Source organism: Chenopodium quinoa, unplaced genomic scaffold (genome assembly GCF_001683475.1).
Source record: "Chenopodium quinoa cultivar QQ74 unplaced genomic scaffold, ASM168347v1, whole genome shotgun sequence".
Lineage (NCBI taxonomy): Eukaryota > Viridiplantae > Streptophyta > Magnoliopsida > Caryophyllales > Amaranthaceae > Chenopodium > Chenopodium quinoa.
This window is the reverse complement of record NW_018745024.1, coordinates 3,625,435-3,645,305: the sequence shown is the minus strand read 5'-3', so window position 1 is coordinate 3,645,305 and position 19,871 is coordinate 3,625,435. Positions and strand designations below refer to the sequence as shown.

General features: G+C 40.0%; 1 protein-coding gene and 1 long non-coding RNA gene across 3 annotated transcripts; both read left to right on the top strand.

Annotated features, from left to right (window-relative positions):
- Positions 1 to 6,910: 6,910 nt before the first annotated feature.
- On the top strand, positions 6,911 to 11,531 carry LOC110708321. Of its 2 annotated transcripts, XR_002508705.1 has the most exons (5): positions 6,912 to 7,306; positions 10,290 to 10,409; positions 10,502 to 10,667; positions 10,797 to 10,955; positions 11,035 to 11,531. It is a non-coding gene; the product is annotated as an uncharacterized LOC110708321 (long non-coding RNA). The 2 variants fall into 2 exon arrangements; XR_002508704.1 differs by having other exon boundaries at positions 6,911 to 7,306; positions 10,797 to 11,531.
- Positions 11,532 to 15,530: 3,999 nt separating this feature from the next.
- On the top strand, positions 15,531 to 16,698 carry LOC110708825 (psbP domain-containing protein 7, chloroplastic-like). The gene is made up of 3 exons (XM_021887049.1): positions 15,531 to 15,852; positions 15,961 to 16,162; positions 16,632 to 16,698. The coding sequence occupies exons 1-3, from the start codon at positions 15,531 to 15,533 to the stop codon at positions 16,696 to 16,698; spliced, it is 591 nt and encodes a 196-aa protein (XP_021742741.1).
- Positions 16,699 to 19,871: the final 3,173 nt, after the last annotated feature.

Below are 19,871 nucleotides of genomic sequence, written 5' to 3'. Positions count from 1 at the left end.
GGACGGAAGCTCTACTTCAAATGGTTGTGGAGCAGGCGTCATATGTCAGTCGCCAGAGGGCGACAGATTCGAGTATGCTCTACGCTTCAGTTTTCAGGCTTCAAACAATGAGGCAGAATATGAAGCTTTACTAGCCGGGATCCGCATGTGCAAGGCGGCAGGGGCAAGAAAAATAGACGCCTGTTCCGATTCACAATTGATAGTGAGTCAGTACAATGGCGAATACGAAGCAACCCATCCGGCCATGATCAAGTATTTACAGGCGGTCCGACAAGCAGTCGGCTCCCTTGAGGATTTCCATCTGATCCAAGTGCCGAGATCGGAAAACAACCAGGCGGATGCACTGTCAAAATTAGCATCATCCGCCTCCTCTGATTACTGTGCTTCTCATATAGGTGGTAGGATGCTTGCTCAAAGGGCAAGGCGTCAGGGCTACTTTTGGCCTACTGGGAAGGACCCTACCGAATCTATGAGGAAGTCAGGGACGGTACCTACCGTCTGGAAACACCAGACGGACAACCGTTGCCTCGAACTTGGAATGTAGATAATCTTAAAAAATATCTCTTTTGAATGATGTAAAGTAAAGAGCTACTTAATAAAAGTTTGCACTTACTATTCAATTTTGTATTACGAGGGGCATGCCGTCTGTACCTTTACAGTCGGCTACCCTCCATTGAGTTTTACACTCTATCTTCAGAGGGGCATGCCGTCTGTACCTTTACAGTCGGCTACTCTCCATTGAGTTTTACACTCTATCTTCAGAGGGGCATGCCGTCTGTACCTTTACAGTCGGCTACTCTCCATTGAGTTTTACACTCTATCTTCAGAGGGGCATGCCGTCTGTACCTTTACAGTCGGCTACTCTCCATTGAGTATTTCACTCACAATAGGGGCATGTCGCCTGGGCATATAGTCGGCTACTCTCCATAAGAAGATGGCCGACTGGTTCCAAGCACATAGCCACCCCCCTAATACTTAGCTAAAAGATTAGGGCCTGGCCGGCCCTGTGCCTAACAAGCGGCTACCCTTCTTTTATTTAGCACCTACGTTCACCAAGAACTTACCAAGGCCACAGGCCGAATGATCAGACCAGGCGCCAAGCCAACTGATCAAATCTACAAAACTAATACGACCTGTCCCAACATCATAGCAGGCGTCCGACGGCATCCCTCCGGATGAAATTCGTCGCAGAGAGCAGCTCCCTTTTGGGTGGAACATTGTTCTATAAACTAATTACACGGCACCTATACGACTGTCCCCAAGGGCAACCACGTAGCCGTTTTTGAGACAAGGATAACTCTATCACTACCCAAACCAGTGGTAGCAGTTGACATCTGAGTCAGATGACCGCCTGTATTACTTGGGATAAATGCAGGGGGTACCTCTTGAGTTAATAGCCAACAAACATTGGCGAATCAAAAGATTCAGCCGGCCTCCGCCGCCTGGTACCTTTACTACTCAAGCAGGAGTGACGGCGACTGAGTAACACCAAAGTTAACTCATAGTCACTCTCTCAAACTTAGTATGGAGCCTAAAAGGTATGAGGCGTCCGCCTGTTTTTAGCAAACAGGGGCTCTCAACCACTACTCCTGCTAGGTTAACAACTTTTGAGTTAATAGCCAACAAACATTGGCGAATCAAGGGGTCCAGCCGGCTGGTACCTCTACTACTCAATCTAGAATGAGGACGACTGAGTAACACCAACGTTAACTTACAGTCACTCTCCCAAACTTGGTATGGAACCTAAAAAGTCTGAATAGACCACCTGTTTTTTGGCAAACAAGGGCATTCAAACTACTATTCCTACTAGGTTTCCCTTTGAGTTAATAGCCAACAAACATTGGCGAATAAAGGGGAACAACCGGTGCCCACCGCTTGATACCTCTACTACTCAATCACTCGGCGACTAGGTAGAGCCATATTTACTTAGTCACACAAGTAAGAAAACCCTTTCTTGGTTAATTTTACAAATAACAGGACCGCCTGCCTAAAGGTAATCCGATCTTTTAAACGGGACCAAGACCGATTGAATTAATGGCCGACTGATCGCCCAGCTTGGAAACAGACAACCAGTCGTCCAGGGGCATAGGCGGACCATCCGTACCTGTCTACAATCGGCCATGCAAAACAGTCGATATAGTGTACAAATCAATATCAAAATATTCAACACTTAGACAAATTTCAAGCAAATAAAATTGCATTAATGAAGATCAAAATATTCAAAACCCCGGCCCCCTGGCCGGGTAAATACAAAGCAAACGGCACGCAGGCCGTGGAAAGAATACATAAAGCTTAAGAAGGGGGCAGTTCAGTGTTAGCAGCTGCCGCCTGGTCAGCACTCTTCTTGCTGGACTCGGCTTCAGCTGCATCCTTTTTTGATGCCTTACCCCCAAGTGGCACAAGCGCCACAACCGGCTCCTCCTCCTCCTCCAACGCTTCTCCCAACGCCTCTTCTTCAGCAGCCGTCAGGATCTCTTGATTATATGTTTCCGAACACTGGCGGTACGTTCTTTCCCAAGAGGCAAAGTCGGCACTGGGGAAGAGGCGGCTCCAGGTCATGCGCTGGATCTGGGAAGAGTCTTCAATCATCTCTCGGACGAGCTCTCTCTTCTCTTGCTCAGCCTTCTCCGAGAGCTCTTTAGTTAGACTCTTCTCCTGGGTAACCAGGCGTTCCTTTACATTAGCCAAGGATTTCTCCATGGCATCGTATGAGAGTATCTTTTGGCGGAGAGGTTTAAGCTCGGCCTTGAGATTGGAGACGGTCGCCTCCAGCTCGCTGTTCCTCTTCTGGGCCGCCTCTAACTGAGCCCGAACAGCGGCGGTAGCCTGCGCCTGATAATAAAGAATATCAATGGTCAGTACTTCATTTTGGGCAATTTGAAACATTGCCTTATCACAGTCAGAGGCGGCCATAGCTTTTGCAGCCTTTACCTCCTTGTTCTTCCGATCAATCGGCTTGCGAAGGCCGTTAACTCGGAGCATGGCCTAAGTAAAAAAAAATAGGCGTCAGTTTCCAAACAAAAAAGATAACAGGCGTCCTGGAATTCAAATACTCAAAAATATGCCAAGTATACCTCAGCAAGGACCCCTGCAATCCCATCAAGGTCAAGGGTGCCGACACCCCTGACCGCCTCCTTTTCAGAAGGAGGAACTGCTTTGATCATGGACTTGGCTACCTCTACCAAGTCAGGCTCTTGAGGGCCGGCTGCATCAAGCGTAAAAAAGCAAGTTAGACCTAGTCAAGAAGGAAGCAAGTGAAAGTTTTTACAAGTAATTGTCCATACTTCTAGGCGGCCCCGCCGGAGTTTTAGAAGAAGTGGCCGGCTGCTTCTCAGCCGCCACTGTTTTCCTGGAAGACCCAGGAGAGCTTGCAACAGTCGTCCTCCGGGCCTTGGGGTCCGGATGTTGCGAGGAAGAAGCTCTTGGAGTGCCCGACTGAAAAAAAAAAAAAAAAAAAGAGTTAGTATATGCATAAGACAACAACTCCTTAAAGAGGAAGAGTTTCGAGGCCTACCAAGGGTGCCCCCTTGTTGGGGGAGTCGGTACAAGACTGTTGCATGAGAGAGGCCCGTAACATGGCCGCCGCAGTCTTGGATGCTATTATTTTACTCATGGCGTCAGCTGCAAAAAATAAACAGCAAAGTTAGTAAAAATCCCAAGTAAACAAGGCGTGAAAAAAACAGTATTTGTCAGGCCGGCTACCTCTAGAGCACCGACTGCTGAGGCCACAGGCGGCCAAAAAGTACTCGTCATAGAGCCACTTGAAGCTCGGGACGCAGTTTAGGGGTACTTGCTCTCGTACCCCTGAAGTAGAGTTCACCCTAGTCTCTACTTTGAAGAGTCCTTTGTCTAGGATCTCTTTTTTAGCCTTTGGGGGAACAGGCGGCATGCTGCGGCCGCCTGCGAGAAGAGGCGGATCCCTATTCCACTTGTTAAAGCGTTTGTTCAGCTCCGTGTCTGAACCCTCGATGATAAGGAAGGTGTTCCGCCAATCCTTCCATTTGTTCGCCTTACCTCTCGTCATGAGGTAGCCCCTATGGCTTGTTAATTGATACCAGCCGGTACCTCCCGACTTAGGGGTCCGGCTGAGATAGTTCATATGGGCGAAAGCCTCAAAGCTTGGCTCCACCCCGTACATTTCGCACCCGGCCACATAGCCGAGTACGTTTACCCAAGAGTTGGGGGCTAACTGCCATAACCCCAAATCATACCCATCTAAAATCCGCTGAACAGCCGGATGTAATGGGAAGCGCAGTCCAGCTTTGATGGCCGCCTCATAGCAGCCAAAGCAGCCGCCATCATAGCTGGTACCAGCCGGCCAGACGACAGTGTCTTCTGGATCCGGAACGAACAGTAAAAATCCGGGGCCCATTCTGTGGTTAGCTATAAAGCTCTCCACTTTGTCTTTCATGGCCGCGATCCGGCCCCGGGGTACCGTGCAGTAGTAGGGGGTGTTTTCCTCTCTGTAAGAGGCGGACGGCTCCGCCCAATTGCCCCCCTTCTCAACTGCATGAGAAAGCCTCGCCTCTTGTAGGCGGCTGTTTCTTTCTTCTGAGCCTGGAGAAGCGTGGCCAGAAGAGCTGGACTCGGACTCGTCCTCTGACGAGTCCGAAGAGGACGACTCCTCCCCTCTCCCAGAGGGGCCCGCCTCCTCTCCCTTAGAAGGAGCAGGAGAAAAGTTAGACATATCAACGGTTAAATGGGAAGGAATCACCTTGACCCCTCCCTCAGAACTGTCGGCTTGGCAGCCGCCTTGTTTCCCATCTACATCTGGCGCCTGGTCAGATGTTTCACTAATGGGCACTCTTTGGGAGGAGCCGTCCGAGTTTGAGATCCTAGCAGTCTTCTTTGTTCTGGCCATCACGTTCTGCATAGACACAGATACAGTCGGACTTTGTATAAAGGGCAAAGATGGGTCCAGAAAAGGGCAGGCGGCACTCCTAGTCCTAGATTCAGCCGTCCCCGGTGACCGGCTGATCACTAACTTAGGTCGTGTCGTGTGCTTCCGTGGTGCCATTTCAAAAAATAAAAAGAAAAATTAAGAGTAAGAGAACTGACAGTTACCTGAACGAGTGACGGTTGATGAAGTTCTGAAAATCCTGTGCAGTCGGCTTGTCAGAACAGGCGGTAGGCAGAAAAGGTCCGAAATGTCAGAGCAAGTTCAGGGGTCCGAATGTTCTCGCAAAGTTCTCAAATGTGAAAATGACCGAAGTCAGCACTTCCTTATATAGGCAAAGTGAGAAGGCGAAGGGTCGCTTCCAAATTCAAAATTTGGGCGGGAAAATCTCTCGGCCATTTGCAAGGTGACACCTGTAGCAGGCCGTCACCTGTCACCGTGCGGCACCTGTCACAGGTGACACGTGACCAGTCACGTGCCACCTGTGAGGGGCAAATGATTAGGGGATTTTTATCCACCAATCACCGTCTAACAAGTGGACCAACCAGGTTCCGCCACGTGTCCTCCACGTAGGCCAATAGGAGCCTGCCACGTGTCAATCACAGATACGTCCTCTACGGACCAATTGAGACACGCCACGTGTCCACCCATGCCAAATGGGAAAACCGGCCACCCAGGCCCAACTTCCGAGGGAAGCCCAATCGGCCCTAGGTTTACCTAAACCTAGGATGGGCACGTTTCCCAAGGTTATAAATACCTCCCTTAATCCTCATTAAGGGGGGGGGGAACAGAACAGAAACATTACGGAACACACTAATAACCGGCTGATCTCGCTAACAAAGCAGATTACCTACATTAAACACTCTCACCTAGAGAGACCTTATTACTTTAATTTTCCGCGTTAATTACTCCTTAATCAGGTACTAACTTGACCGTTGGAGGCGGAGCTCCCAGGAGTCTCCGTTATTTTGCAGGTACAGGCGTCCGGTTCCAGTCTCGGAATTGTAACTCTCCCGCAGGACATCAGAAAACCCCGAAACAGTTATGGTTTGGGGAAATGGGCTAGGAATTGGGTTGGTTTATGAAATGGAAATATGGATTTAAGCACTCTAAGATTAAATACTCAATCCGATCAATAATGGCAATGAAAGTTTGTTCATCATTGGGTTTGGTTTTGGGGAGACATTTTTAGGTGTCTACAATCGTATGTTTTTTAGGTTTGATAAGTGTGTTATTTAGGTATTAACTATATGTACTTTCCAATATAAACTATGTTCTTTTAAATATATTATTTTGAAATTTGATATTGAAATCTTAAATTATTTTTAATTGAAAATAATATTAGAGTAAAAAAACTAAATTATTATGGGAAGTTGATTTTTTTGGAGAGATAGAAAACTACTTTTTGGGGAAATGAAATCTTTGGTAAAGATTTGTAAAGAGGTGATCAACATTGGCATGACTCGCAGCCCGACCCGATCCGACCCGAAATAGGGTGGGTTTGGGCAAGCCTAAAAATGCATTTTCAATTAAAATCCGAAACGGGCACGAAAAAACCCAAAAACCCGCTACTTTTTCACGGGATTGGGCACAAGAAATTATGTTATGGCCCGGCCCTACTCGATTTTTATCACTTCTAAATTTTTTCCGTTAATGTATAATTTTTCAGAAAATTTTTATTAAGTTTTTATCTCGTTCTTTTTATTATATCTTTATGTTCTTTGGTAATGCATGTTTTTGTCAAATACAAACATGTTCTTTATGAAACACAAGATGTTCTTTCCGCCTTTTTTTTATTTATCCGGGTGTACGATGAGCACTGTACACCCATGTGTATAAACCAGGGATTACAATCATACGGTCAATCCCCATACTATTTTTTTTTATCCACCTACCTTATTGAGAAAATACAAGTTTATATTTTATACTAGATTAAATCTCGTGTGATGCACGGTAGTAATAATCTTTTTTCCATAATTAATTGTAATATCTTCAACCCTTAAAAGAGGGAAGTTGAGAGAGATTAAGAGTTTTGGCAAATCTTTGAAAGTGAATAGTAACTTCAAAAGGAATAGTGGTGTACCGAAATTGCCCTTTTTTTTTCTTCCGAAAATGCCCTTACAACAAGTCTTTCTTTTAGTCTTTTTCTTGCTCCAGCGTTCATTTTAGCTATTATTCTTTCTCTTTCATCTGAATATAATTTCTCACTTCCTATTTTCTTGCTCCAGCTTTCATTCTTATAATTTCTCACTTCCTTTTTTCTTGCTCCAGCTTTTATTCTTGGTCCAGTTTTCATTTTTGGTCCAGCTTTCATTCTTGCTTTTTTTTTTTTAATTTTTTTTATTTCATCTGAATCTAATTCTGCGGTTCGTGAATTTGCTATTCACGCATTAATGTGAAGTATTTTCGGTAAGTATTTATTCTCAATTTTAAAATAGTGTTCAATTAGTTGTTTAATTTGCAAGCAAGCTTTGCAATTATTCGAAATTCTCTTGATATCTTCGAGTAATTATTGAGGGGTTTGATTGATATATAATTTGAACTTTGATAATTCGTTTTTGGGTTTTTTTTTTTTGTGAATTTTCTATTTGCTGGAAATCGAAATTATTTCGAATTTGGAGTATTCTACTTGTGCCCAAATCACGTATTTTCATGAGATTAGTTGATGGGATCTCTGGGTTTTTTTTATTTTGGTTCTTAAATTCTGTTTTTGGCAATTTTGTTTTCGTTTTTTGCTTTCAACGACTGTGATTTTTCTATTTGCTGATATTCGAGATTATTTCGAATTTGGAGTATTATACTTTTGCCAAAATCATATATTTTCATGAAATTAGTTTATCGGATCTCTGGGTTTTTGATTTTGGTTGTTAAATTCTGATTTTGACAATTGTGTTATCGGTTTTTGCTGACAATAACAATTTTATTAGTCGTTTAACTTGCATGCAAGCTCTGCGATTACCTGGAATTTATTATTGTTGTTGGATTGGTATTCTACTTTCACCCAATTCGCAATTTTTCATGACATAAGTTGATGGGATTTCTGGGTTTATTAAATTGGTTCTGAAATTTTGAATCTTGGATTATTTTTAAGTTGGTTTTGTTAATTACTAATAGTTATGAATTGGTTTATTTTTTAATTGCATGTGTTATCCATTGTTGGACTTTGATAATTCGTTATTTGGGTGTATCTTTGACTTAATTTTCTATTTGCTACTAATTGATATTATTTTGAATTTGAATTATTTTACATCCAACCAAGTCAAAGATTATTTATTAGTTTAAATGATGGGAACTCTGGTTTTTTGTATTTTTCAATACAGTCAATTTTACGAACTTACTAGGTAAGCTTCCCTTTAATTTTTTCATTAAATAAAGTTTTGATTTCAATTCCCTAAACGTTTTGCTCCTCGGCACATTCTTGCCATGCGCCCATGCCTCTTCCCCTCAACACTTGAACAAGCCATTCATCTGTTTCTGCATAACTGAACCGCCAGTAAACAACTATTGTACTGATGTTGTCCCAGAAGCTATGTGATTTTTTGTTGAGTTTGAGAAGCATCTCATCGGCTCTCAACTGTACTTATCCTTCCCGGACTTTCAATAATCCATTCAACTGGATGACAAGTACCATATTTTAGCTTGTACTATGCATATGCTAGCTATGATGATCTCTAGTTTTGTTTCCATTGCAACATATTATGTATATTCACTAGTAGAAAATAAGTGATGGCAAGCGGTTCAAACCCCCTAATGGGAAGCGGTTCTGAACCGCATGCCTTTAGGGGGCTTGCCAATAGGTCTTTAAAATGGCAAGCGGTTCTGAACCGCTTGCCAATTGTAGTGAAGGGGCAGCGGTTTTGGCGCCAAACCGCTGCCCATTAGGGGTATAAAAAATAAAAAATAATTTTTTTTTTGGTTTTTTTCTATTAAATTGATATATAATCAAACCATATGTAAAAACATTAATATTTTTATTAATTAATTGTTATAATATTACAATTTCTGATTTTTCTTCAAAAAAAAATTACAATTTCTGATTTTCAATCACAAAAAATAAATAAATTAACACCACTAGCCACCACCACCAAACACCACCAGCCACCACCACCACACACCACCAGCCACCACCACCACACACCACCAGCCACCACCCTACACCACCAACCAACAGCCACCAGCCCACACCACGAGCACCACGACCCCCAGCCACTCAACCACCACGACCCCCCACCCAAACCACGACCCTCACCCACCAAAAAAACCCCTCACCGAAACTACAACCCCCAGCCACCCACCCACCACGACCCCCACCCAAAACCAGATCCCCACCCACCACAAAACCCCTCACCGAAACCACGACCCCACCAACCAAACCAGATTCCCACCCAAACAACGACCTCTACCCACCAAACCAGATTCCTACCCAAACCCAAACCACGACCCCCACCCACCACGACCCCCCACCAAAAATCAAATTAAAATAAAAAATAAAACTAAAATCGAAATAAAAATAAAAAAAAAAACCATCGATCTAACCCACCACGACCATCTAACCCTCCGATTTTGGCTTCAAATTATGGTTTTAAAGGTCAAATTCGACCATAAAAACTCTAGATCTAGAGTTTTTATGGTCAAATTTGACTTAAAAAACTTATACACCCACACGCTGCCACGAATTTGCTCGAAATTTGGTTGAAATAATCCTTGAAATTTGCTCGAATTACCCAGTTATGTTCGAATTTGATGAGATGAGAAAGAACAAAGAAAAAGAGAAAATGAAAGAAGAAAGGGGCGAATTAGAGGGAAGAGGAGAGAGAGGGAAAACGGGAGTAGAAGGAGGAGAGAGAGAGAGAGCAGACGAAATGAAAGAGGAGAGAGAGAGAGAGCTGGGGTAAAGAAAGAGGAGAAGAGAAATAAAAGAAGGGGGGCGCGCGGTTTAGGGTTTTTTTTAAATGACAAGCGGTTTGGGGTTGAACCGCTTGCCATTATATCTAATGGCAAGCGGTTCAACCCCAAACCGCTTGTCATTATATATATTGGCAAGCGGTTCGCTCCAAAACCGCTTGCCATTTAATATTACAGTTTTTTTTTTTAAAAAAAAAAGGCTAAGTGGCAAGCGGATTTTTAAAATCGCTTGCCATTTGGGGCTTCCCATCACATATTTTCTATTAGTGATTTATCCTCCATCCTCAAATGTTTACCTAGCTTGAAATTGCAACTCGCAAAGCTTTGTCTCAGATTTATGAAGCAAAATGGGAAACTTGAGTATTTTAGTCAGTCTATAATAATTTATTCTTGACCCCTATTTTAGTATTAAGGCTTTGATTGTTGTTGTTTACACTAGTTTATTCTTGTGAACTTTTGTGTACTGATGAGCCTTATCTATTGGCAGGAAAATGCAAGATGAAGGATTGGAATATTGGATGTCCAATCAGCTAGAAAGGCTGATAACTTTGGAATGCTTATCCATCATCTTTCTCTATTACGCAACAAGCGCTGCCTAATGGCATGTGTAAGTAATAGCTTATGATCCTGTTCTCACTTGATCTTTAGCTATCTCGCCAATCATTTGTTATCTCAACTATCAGTTTCTGAAAATTGCAGGCATAACCGATCTGAAATTATACAGAACCTAAGCTGGAAGGTTAGACGGCTGCTTCCTAAAGAAATTGAGCACAAGCTAAGTGATCCAGAAAAGCGTTAATTTAAGAGCCACTCTTCAGCTTTACAATCGTATATGAGGGACATGGATGGCCTTGATTTGACTGTGGTACGCATCCATTCTTCTTTCTCCCTATCTTCTACTCATCATTTTCTTGCTACTGCAAAATCTGAACATTCCTCCTTCAGATGAACTCTGAAGAAGTTGTGGATACTAAATTGTGGGTTTCTGTGGCAGGATATGGTGCCACCAAAAGATCCCTACATTTAAAGTAAGAGTCCTTGATGATATTGGTGTGACAGCAATGGGAGATTGAGATACCAATCTTGCAAGCCACTCAATCCACTTCCTCAAACGAAGTGATGCTGAGCATTACATGTTTCAAGTAGATGGACAGTAAGACAACCTTTTTTGCTGGTTTTAAACATTTTGTATCTAGAGATCACTCTAACTCAAAATCTTGTTTTTTAAAAAGGGGATGATGGAAGAACTCCTAGGGTGATATAAAATGTGGAGTCCCATAGTCTCAGCATACATGCCAGTGTTCTAATCCATGTCTCATAGTCTCTCATACATGCTAGTGTACTACTTAGTATGTTGTTTGTTTCAAGATCTCCATGCTCAGATGTTTGGCTTTGACTGGGCAGAAGACTCAACCGTCTTTAAAGTACGCTTATCTGGGCAGATTACTCAACCGTCTTTTTAAAGTATGCATGTCTGGGCAGAAGTGCAAGCAAAAGCTGTCAGATCATGAGATATGTGATTTAACTGTGCAGCTGTGCAGGACCTGTAAACTGTGGTGTTTTGCTGCTGTTATTCATCTAGGATTGTAACTACTCTCTTTCCTCTAAACACCAATAAAAATAGAAGAAACTTTTTATAAGCAATTTTTATTGATTACTGTATCTAGCTGTGGATGATAATAAATTTTGTTTGATAAATTGATAGTAATAGCTTGGAAAATTTGCAAATTGCAGCAATTTAAAGTTCGTATTTTGTAAATTGCAGCCATTTAAATTTTTTTTGCAAATTGCAGCCCAAAAGTTCGTATAAATTGTAAATTGCAGCCCAATTCAATTTTTTTATCAGTTTACATGTTGAAAAATCTTCGGTTAAGGTTTTAGAGGTCATTTTAGTCCTTGGGGATCTGAATTGAGCTCGGAATTAGCAAAAAAATAACGTAAGTGTCTCATATTTACAGTTTCCCACAAATCGATACACTTTTGTTACGCAAAACGAGATACTTGCGTTGTTTTTTTGCTAATTCCGAGCTCAATTCGGACTCCTAAAGGCTAAAATGCCCTCTAAAACCTTAATCAAAGATTTTTCAACTTGTAAACCAATGAAAAAGTTGAATCGGGCTGCAATTTACAATTTATATGAACTTTTGGGCTGCAATTTGCAATTTTTTTTAAATGACTGCAATTTGCAAAATACGAACTTTAAATGGCTGCAATTTGCAAATTTTGCTAATAGCTGAGATGCTCTCTAATGTTTGTCATTGATTAGCCGTAGATTTGATATGTTTATTGACAAGCTGGCCTCTATCAGGGATTCTTTGTCTTGGATTAGGTATTTTAGTTGTACTTTTTAAGCCAGTTACTTAGGTTTGCTAACCAATCAAGCTTAATGAAGATGGTGGAGAACTCATTTTTGTGATTTTGAGGTCATAAGTTTGAGCTTCACCATCTGCTCGTGCTTATGACTTAGTTGTGAGTGGTGCAATTCTTACCTTAACTCCAAATCTAAATTGTTCACCTGTAATAGGGTAAAAGGCCCAAAATTCATCACAAGGCCAACCTATTTGACAATGTCTAACTTTGCATAATGATAGAGGAAAGACGATTAAAACTAGGAAAAATGAAAAAGAATAATCCCATCTTTGTCAATTCTGCTCAAAATAATCTCACCTTTAATTAATCTGGTAATAATCACCACATTTAACCCCCATCTTTCCAAAACAATCCCATTTACCTATAACCTGTTCAAGAAGTTAATTTTTTTTTTAAATTTTTATTTTCAACAGCAACACAACCCCACACCATAACCACCACATGGCCTTCTACGACCACCACCACAACCACCACCCAAAAAGAAAAACCCTCATTTTCTTCCCCGCAGCCCCACCAGACTGGCCTCTCAACCCCAAAATGTCACCTCACCTCCTGGAATACTCTCAGTGGCATATCCAAGAATTCCGAACTGTGGGTTCGATTTTTTTTTTTTTAAAAAAACGATGATCATATATTAATTAATTATTCAATACATAAGCTCAAATTTTTTATTACAAATGGATGTATTACATTTTTTTTTTTAAAAAAAAACTACAAAAACATTCTTTGAGTTTTCATACTTTAAAAGCGTGCTAAGGCCCTGTTCTATTCACCTTAAAAAAATAATATTAAGTAAAAATAATTTCAGTTCAGTAAAAATAAGTTCAGTTCAATAAAATTAATTTCAGTTCAGTAAAAATAATTTCAGTTCAGTAAAAATAAGTTCAGTTCAGTAAAATTAAGGTGAAGAGAACAGGGCCTAATACATTACTATTTACTGCATAAATCTATAGTTCTATTGCAAAAAAACAATATTACACATAAAACAAAAATCCCAAATCCCCGATAAATACAAATTTGACAACGTAAATTTCTTCTAATAATCAATTAAAAGACCAAGTAAAAATTTAAAATTCTAAGTTTCTACAATTCAAGTATTCAACATTATTTCAGAAAAAAAAAACCCAACAAATAAGTAATTACTTTAATTATCACTAATTTTAAAAAAAATTCAAACAAATACAGTTGTAAGAATTTGGAGGAGTAGAGGAATTAGAGGGCTCACAAATTTATCTCAAAAAAAAAAAAAAAAAGAGAGGGCTCACAAACTCACGAAGAACTGAAGAGGATGATTATTTTGGAAAAATCAGGGTTAAAGGTGGGATTATTCCCAGAATATTCAAAGGTATGATTATTTTGAGTAGAAGTGTTAAAGGTGAGATTATTCTTTTCCATTTTTCCTTAAAACTAAAACTGTTTATATAATTTGATGCTATGAATATATCTTCACAATTTAATAACATATTCATAATTAATGAACAAAGTGTTCACTGCATCTAAGTTTGTGTCCATATAGAACATAATGTAAATCAAAATTTCATGTATGATATGCTATTGAAGTATTTTGCAATTTCATTTATTATATTCTTTCAATGTATAAGCATAATCAAGCAATTTCATGGCATAAAATTCAACGGACGAAGCAAATTAAGCAATTTAAGTTCGAGTTTCTTGAAAATTCGTGAACAAAGGAACTTACATAGATCGGGAAAATAAATGAAACAAGCTTTGATTTGCAACAAACTTGAGCGAATTTGGTTGGGAAATAGAGGAGAACAACTTTTCTCTCTATATCACTTTATGACAAATTAGGGAGAAGGGAGAATAGAATGCAATATGTTGAGTTTTTATACAAAACCTATGCTTATAAGATACTCCCTCCGTTTTTAAATACTTGCTCCATTTCTCCATGCGCGGAGTTTTTGGAGAAAGTAATAAAATATAGAGGTAGTGGGGTAGTTGAGAAAATAAAAAATTGTAAAAAGCAAAAGTAGTGAAAGAATAGGAGGAGAGAGAGTATTATGTTGAGTCCACTAAATGTGAGAAAATGACTTAAATATTGTAAAAGCTTTCTAAAAAAAAAAATGGTAATAAAATATGGAGGTAGTGGGGTAGTTGAGAAAATAAAAAATTGTAAAAAGCAAAAGTAGTGAAAGAATAGGAGGAGAGAGAGTATTATGTTGAGTCCACTAAATGTGAGAAAATGACTTAAATATTGTAAAAGCTTTCTAAAAAAAGAAATGGAGCAAGTATTTAAAAACGGTCGGAAAAGGAAAGTGGAGCAAGTATTTAAAAACGGAGGGAGTATGAAACAATCTTACTAAAAGATATACCATATATCCTAACAATATATTCACTAAATATTACTTTAACATAAATAAACCTAAATATATTATTCTCGTAATAAGATATATACGGAAAATATATCACACATATTTTTTCTGATATTTCATATCTAAACCCTCCCGCAATCGTGACGGCAGTAACACAAACGTTGCGGTTGGAAATGCCTCACTTTGTTGAAATCGGTCGAGTAGCAATACTTTGTTGATGTCACCTTTATTTTTATTTTTTTTTTGTTTCTTCAACGATGAGAACATTCATCTATTTGAACTCATCAGTCATCAATCAAGCGGGAATGTCATTTTCATATCTCAGTAATTTGACAATAGTAACACGATTCAGATCTCCTAGCTAAATGCAACTACTCAAGTTTTTAGTGGGATGAAGTGATTGTTATTTTGGGAATTTCCTTGTGTCATGAATTGAAGCCTATTCATTTCCCTTTGGCAAACATGTAAGTTCAAATTTGCACTCTTTCAAACTTCTCAGATTTGTTACTTGTAAATTTGTAATAACTTTATTCTTACCTAAACTAAAATTTCAAATTTCATCCATTCTTAAATGGACACAATTTAATTTTTAGCACTATTCAATATTCACACACACTTGACTAATGTGATTTATATTTATGAAAAAATATAATTACATGAAATCTTGTTAAATTTTGTTTAATCATTTTCCTCTCAAATATGCATTATCAAATTAGCTAAAAAAACGTGTTAAATAGAAAAAGAAGGAAATGTGTGGAATTTTGGCCCTTTTGGAAAGCAGCAATAAAATTAGTGACGTGACTATTTGAATGGGCGACACTGAGTTGAGCTTCAACGCACACAACAGCAAATGAGAGCCACTAAAAATGACCCACGGAAAGTAGTTAACATTATCTGTTTATCTCATACAAGGCAAGGCACACTGGGAACTTTCTCCATGCGATTTGTTGCATCATTTTCATCAGAACTCATTTAATTCAGAGCAGTAAATACACATTCCAGTCATAGAGATCTTAGAAGTTAGAATGGCATTACAGCAACCTTACCATTACCTTACAATACCATCCAACCGGAACCGAATATATCTTACTCAATCATCCGGTGACAAGAAAGGGAGGGGCACCCAGTATTCACCTGCCGAGCAATTTGCACCACTTACATCGACATTTCAACAACAGCTTGTGATAGGCATTGGGTCAGCCTCTTTTGTAGCTATTGGTGCTAATTTCGGGGGGATCACAAGCTTCCTCTTCGGACTTTCTCCGGATACAGGGCGTAATCTCAAGCTAGATGTTCTTTATCCAATAGGAGGATATAGTCGCTGCATTCAGCCAGATGAAGGATTTAGTTAGCAAGTTCGTATCATACATGCAATCTATATATTATTTGAAGCCACTATAGAGCATAAATTCAAATAGCTGTCAGATTAAATATTGAATGTTTTTTTCTATCCAGCTACATGGGTGGCGGACCAAACATTATTCTATCGAGCAGCAGAACGGGCAGAACAGGAGAGCTCACTCGATCCCCCTCCACTCAATTCTGATAAACGTAGCAAAAGGAATGTGAATGAATCAGTCATCGCCTTTGGTCCTCCTGGCTCGGCTGGTGAGTTTAACGTCAGCGTCATTGTTTCATCAGTCTCTCCAGATTTAAGGTAATTAAGTTTGAAGCATGGTCTATTAGTCTCAACCCTCCACCCCTGAGGCACTCTACACTCAAGCGACTCAGTACTAAGGATAAAGAAAACACACTAGTTAAACAAAATATATCTAAAGCACATTGTAAACCAATGGCACAAGCCGTACATGTACCCGTGCTGATCTTAGCGCATCATCAACTATGTTTTTTGATCCTTCACCTATCTTAAACTACTACAACTGATTTCTCTGATGTTAGCTGTAACAATCAACAGCTCAACATTTATTGTAATAGGAACATTTAAATTTTTTAGTCAAATAAACAAATTTTAAAGTGAATTATTGGCACAATAGCACCTCTACACCAATCAGGAACTATTTTGGTTTTTGAATCGTATTTTGTTCACAGGGTCGAAGCATTTGGATGACCAAAAGAGGCAGGAGAAGCTGTTATCAGAACAATAACTGCTCCCACTCGCCGTCCAGATGTGAAGGCTACATTGCTGAGATCAAACCTGAGAGGCGATTCTCTGAGAAACGTAAATTATTATGAATTAGAATTTAGGGTTGAAAGCTCCTCGTTTCAGCACCATAATGTGACTGTATGTTGTGCCCAAAATGGAAGGTTATACACACTCAACGCACAAGCTCCAGAATCAGCATGGCAAAAAGTAAAAGAAGACTTCTTGTAGAATTAGATAGAATTAGGCAGAAAATAGCTTGACTTTCATTGAAGGTTACTGTCGAAATATATAATACAAAGCTCTCTAGAATCCTAGTACTAGACAAACATGGAAACTAGAGAAGATAAGGAAATAGAAAAGATATCATATCAAATAATTATTCTCCTAAATATATGATATTTCCTAAATATATATCCTAATACCCCCCTCAAGTTGGAGCAGTAGGATCAAAAATGCCCAACTTGAAAAGAAGTTTATCAAACTGTGCCTTTCTGAGTGCCTTTGTGAATATATCCGCCAATTGATCTTTAGTGGACACATGTGACGGGGAAATTAAGCCTTCAGTAATCGCATCACGAACAAAGTGGCAATCAACCTCTACGTGTTTCGTACGCTCATGAAACACAGGGTTCCTCGCAATATGCAATGCTGACTCACTATCACAGAACAATTTAATAGCTTTAGGATGTTGCACACCCAAACTTAACAATAAACCCTTGAGCCACTTTAATTCGCAAGTGGCTCCATTCATACACCTGTACTCCGCCTCTGCAGAAGAAGTAGAAACTGTAGGTTGATTTTTAGTCTTCCAAGAAATCGGTGATTTTCCTAAAAACACTAGCCAACCTGTCAACGAGCGTCGAGTTAAAGGACACGCCGCCCAATCTGAGTCACACCAACCCTCTAAGGTAAGCTCACTATCCGAACGCAATAATATGCCTTGGCCTGGAGATCCTTTAAGATACCGAACAACTCTCAAGGCCGCCTCCCAATGTTCTATGCGTGGTGCTTGCATGAACTGTGACAAAATGTGAACTGAGTAAGCTAGATCCGGTCTAGTGACTCCGAGATATATGAGTCGTCCCACAAGACGACGATAAGCTTCCGGATTCTGAAGAAATTCTCCATTAGCATGAGCGAGTATGTGATTCTGTTCCATGGGAAACCCACTAGGCTTAGCTCCCAATAATCCTGTTTCAGAGATAATATCCAGAGTATACTTTCTCTGACACAAAAATAGTCCGGACGAACTACGAGCCACCTCAATGCCCAAAAAATATTTAAGGGAACCAAGATCTTTCATTTTAAAACAATCACTAAGATATGCTTTGAAAACCTTAAGTGCAGCGGAATCATTCTCAGAAATAATAAGATCATCCACATAAAATAAGACATTGATTTGAGTTTTTCCATTAGTATATGTGAATAAAGAGTAATCTGAATAGGATTGGATAAAACCATACCGTTTCAGAGCTGTTGTCAACTTTGCATACCAACACCAAGGTGCTTGTTTCAAGCCATACAATGACTTGCGCAACCTGCACACCAAAGAAGGATCAGAGCTTTCAAACCCGGGGGGCAACTTCATGTATACTTCCTCTTCTAGGTCACCATGTAAAAAGGCATTTTGTACATCCATTTGATGTATTTCCCAATTTTTGCAAGCTGCGATTGCGAGAAAAGCACGAAAGATAGTCATCTTGGCAACCGGAGCAAAAGTCTCATCATAGTCAATTCCAGCTTGTTGGTGATTACCAAACACAACTAATCTGGATTTAAGACGCTCAATATCACCATTAGATTGGTCTTATAGACCCATTGATTGGCAAGTGCGCGTTTCCCGGGAGGAAGACGTTCTAGAGTCCATGTACCATTATCCTCTAAAGCCCGGATTTCTTCCTTCATAGATTTGCGCCATCCATCATATTTCATTGCCTCTTTGAACGATTTTGGGTCATTACCCTTAACAATAACTGCCAAAAATTGTCGATAATTGACAAAAAAATTGTCACAATTTATGTAATGTACTAAAGGATAAGGAGTACCTGAGGAGTGACTGGAAGAGGAGGAGAGTGGACTATTAGCAAAAACCGTGTGTGTCACAAAATCACGATGTAGGACATTAGGAAACTTTTGACGATGGCCACGACCCAAAGCTTGTTCATGTGAGCCTGCGTCATTATCATGGTCACGCTGTCCAGCAGTACACCCAATTGGAAGAGGCCCATCAGAAGTTACCTCTTGCGTGGGATGATCATCACGCGGCCAGCTGGCGCTGAATTACCAGCGGGCTGAACAGAAGGCGAATCAGATAGTGGGCCGTTGGGCGCTGGTGAAGCGTGATCTGTCACTGGGCCGTTGGGCTGGAAAGGATTGGGGGCCGAGTTCTCATGTTGTGGTTCTCTAACCTCAACTTCATCTTCATAAATAATTTTTGAAAAATCCTCATCAATATTATGGTCAACGTACTCATTGTTGGATATGTTGACTTCTTCTGGACTCCCAAACGGAAACACTTCCTCAATAAATTTCACGTCTCGTGAAACGAAAAATTCTTTTGTATTTAAATCAAACAATCTCCATCCCTTTTTACCAAAGGGATATCCCACAAAAATACACTTGCGACTACGACCAGCAAATTTATCGCCCTTAGTTTTCTGATTATGAGCAAAACATAAGCATCCAAAGGTTCGAATAGCATCAAAGGACGGAGGTTTGTCATACAAAATCTCAAAAGGGGTTTTGTTCTCCAAAAGAGGAGATGGAGTACGATTAATTAAATGCGTAGCAGTGAGAACACATTCACCCCAGAAATAAATGGGTAATTTTGCTTGAAATCTTAAAGCACGACTAACATTCAAAATATGTTTGTGCTTTCTCTCTACGCGACCATTTTGTTGGGGTGTCCCCACACATGATATTTGGAACAAAATTCCAGTAGCCCTGAAGTAGTCATGTAAGCAATTAAACTCTGTACCATTATCACTTTGAACCACCTTAATTGTTTGAGAAAATTTTCGATCAACCATAGCAATGAAAGCCATAAACATTTGAAAAACTTCTAATTTATCAATAAACAAATAAACCCAAACTGCTCTCGAATAATCATCAACAATTGTCAAAAAATAACGAGATCCACACGACGAATCATGTCGTTAGGGACCCCACAAATCACAACGAATTTTCTCAAATATTCGAGATGCTTTATTATCACTTAAAGGAAATTTGTTTCTAGGATGCTTAGCATGCATACATACTTCAC

Excerpts from the sequence above, each read along its gene's own strand:
- LOC110708825 (XM_021887049.1), top strand. The coding sequence starts at position 15,531 with ATGGCATTACAGCAACCTTACCATTACCTTACAATACCATCCAACCGG. Across the intron at positions 15,853-15,960 it reads TCAGCCAGATGAAGGATTTA|CTACATGGGTGGCGGACCAA; the intron begins GTTAGCAAGTTC and ends TTTTCTATCCAG. Across the intron at positions 16,163-16,631 it reads TCAGTCTCTCCAGATTTAAG|ATGTGAAGGCTACATTGCTG; the intron begins GTAATTAAGTTT and ends CTCGCCGTCCAG.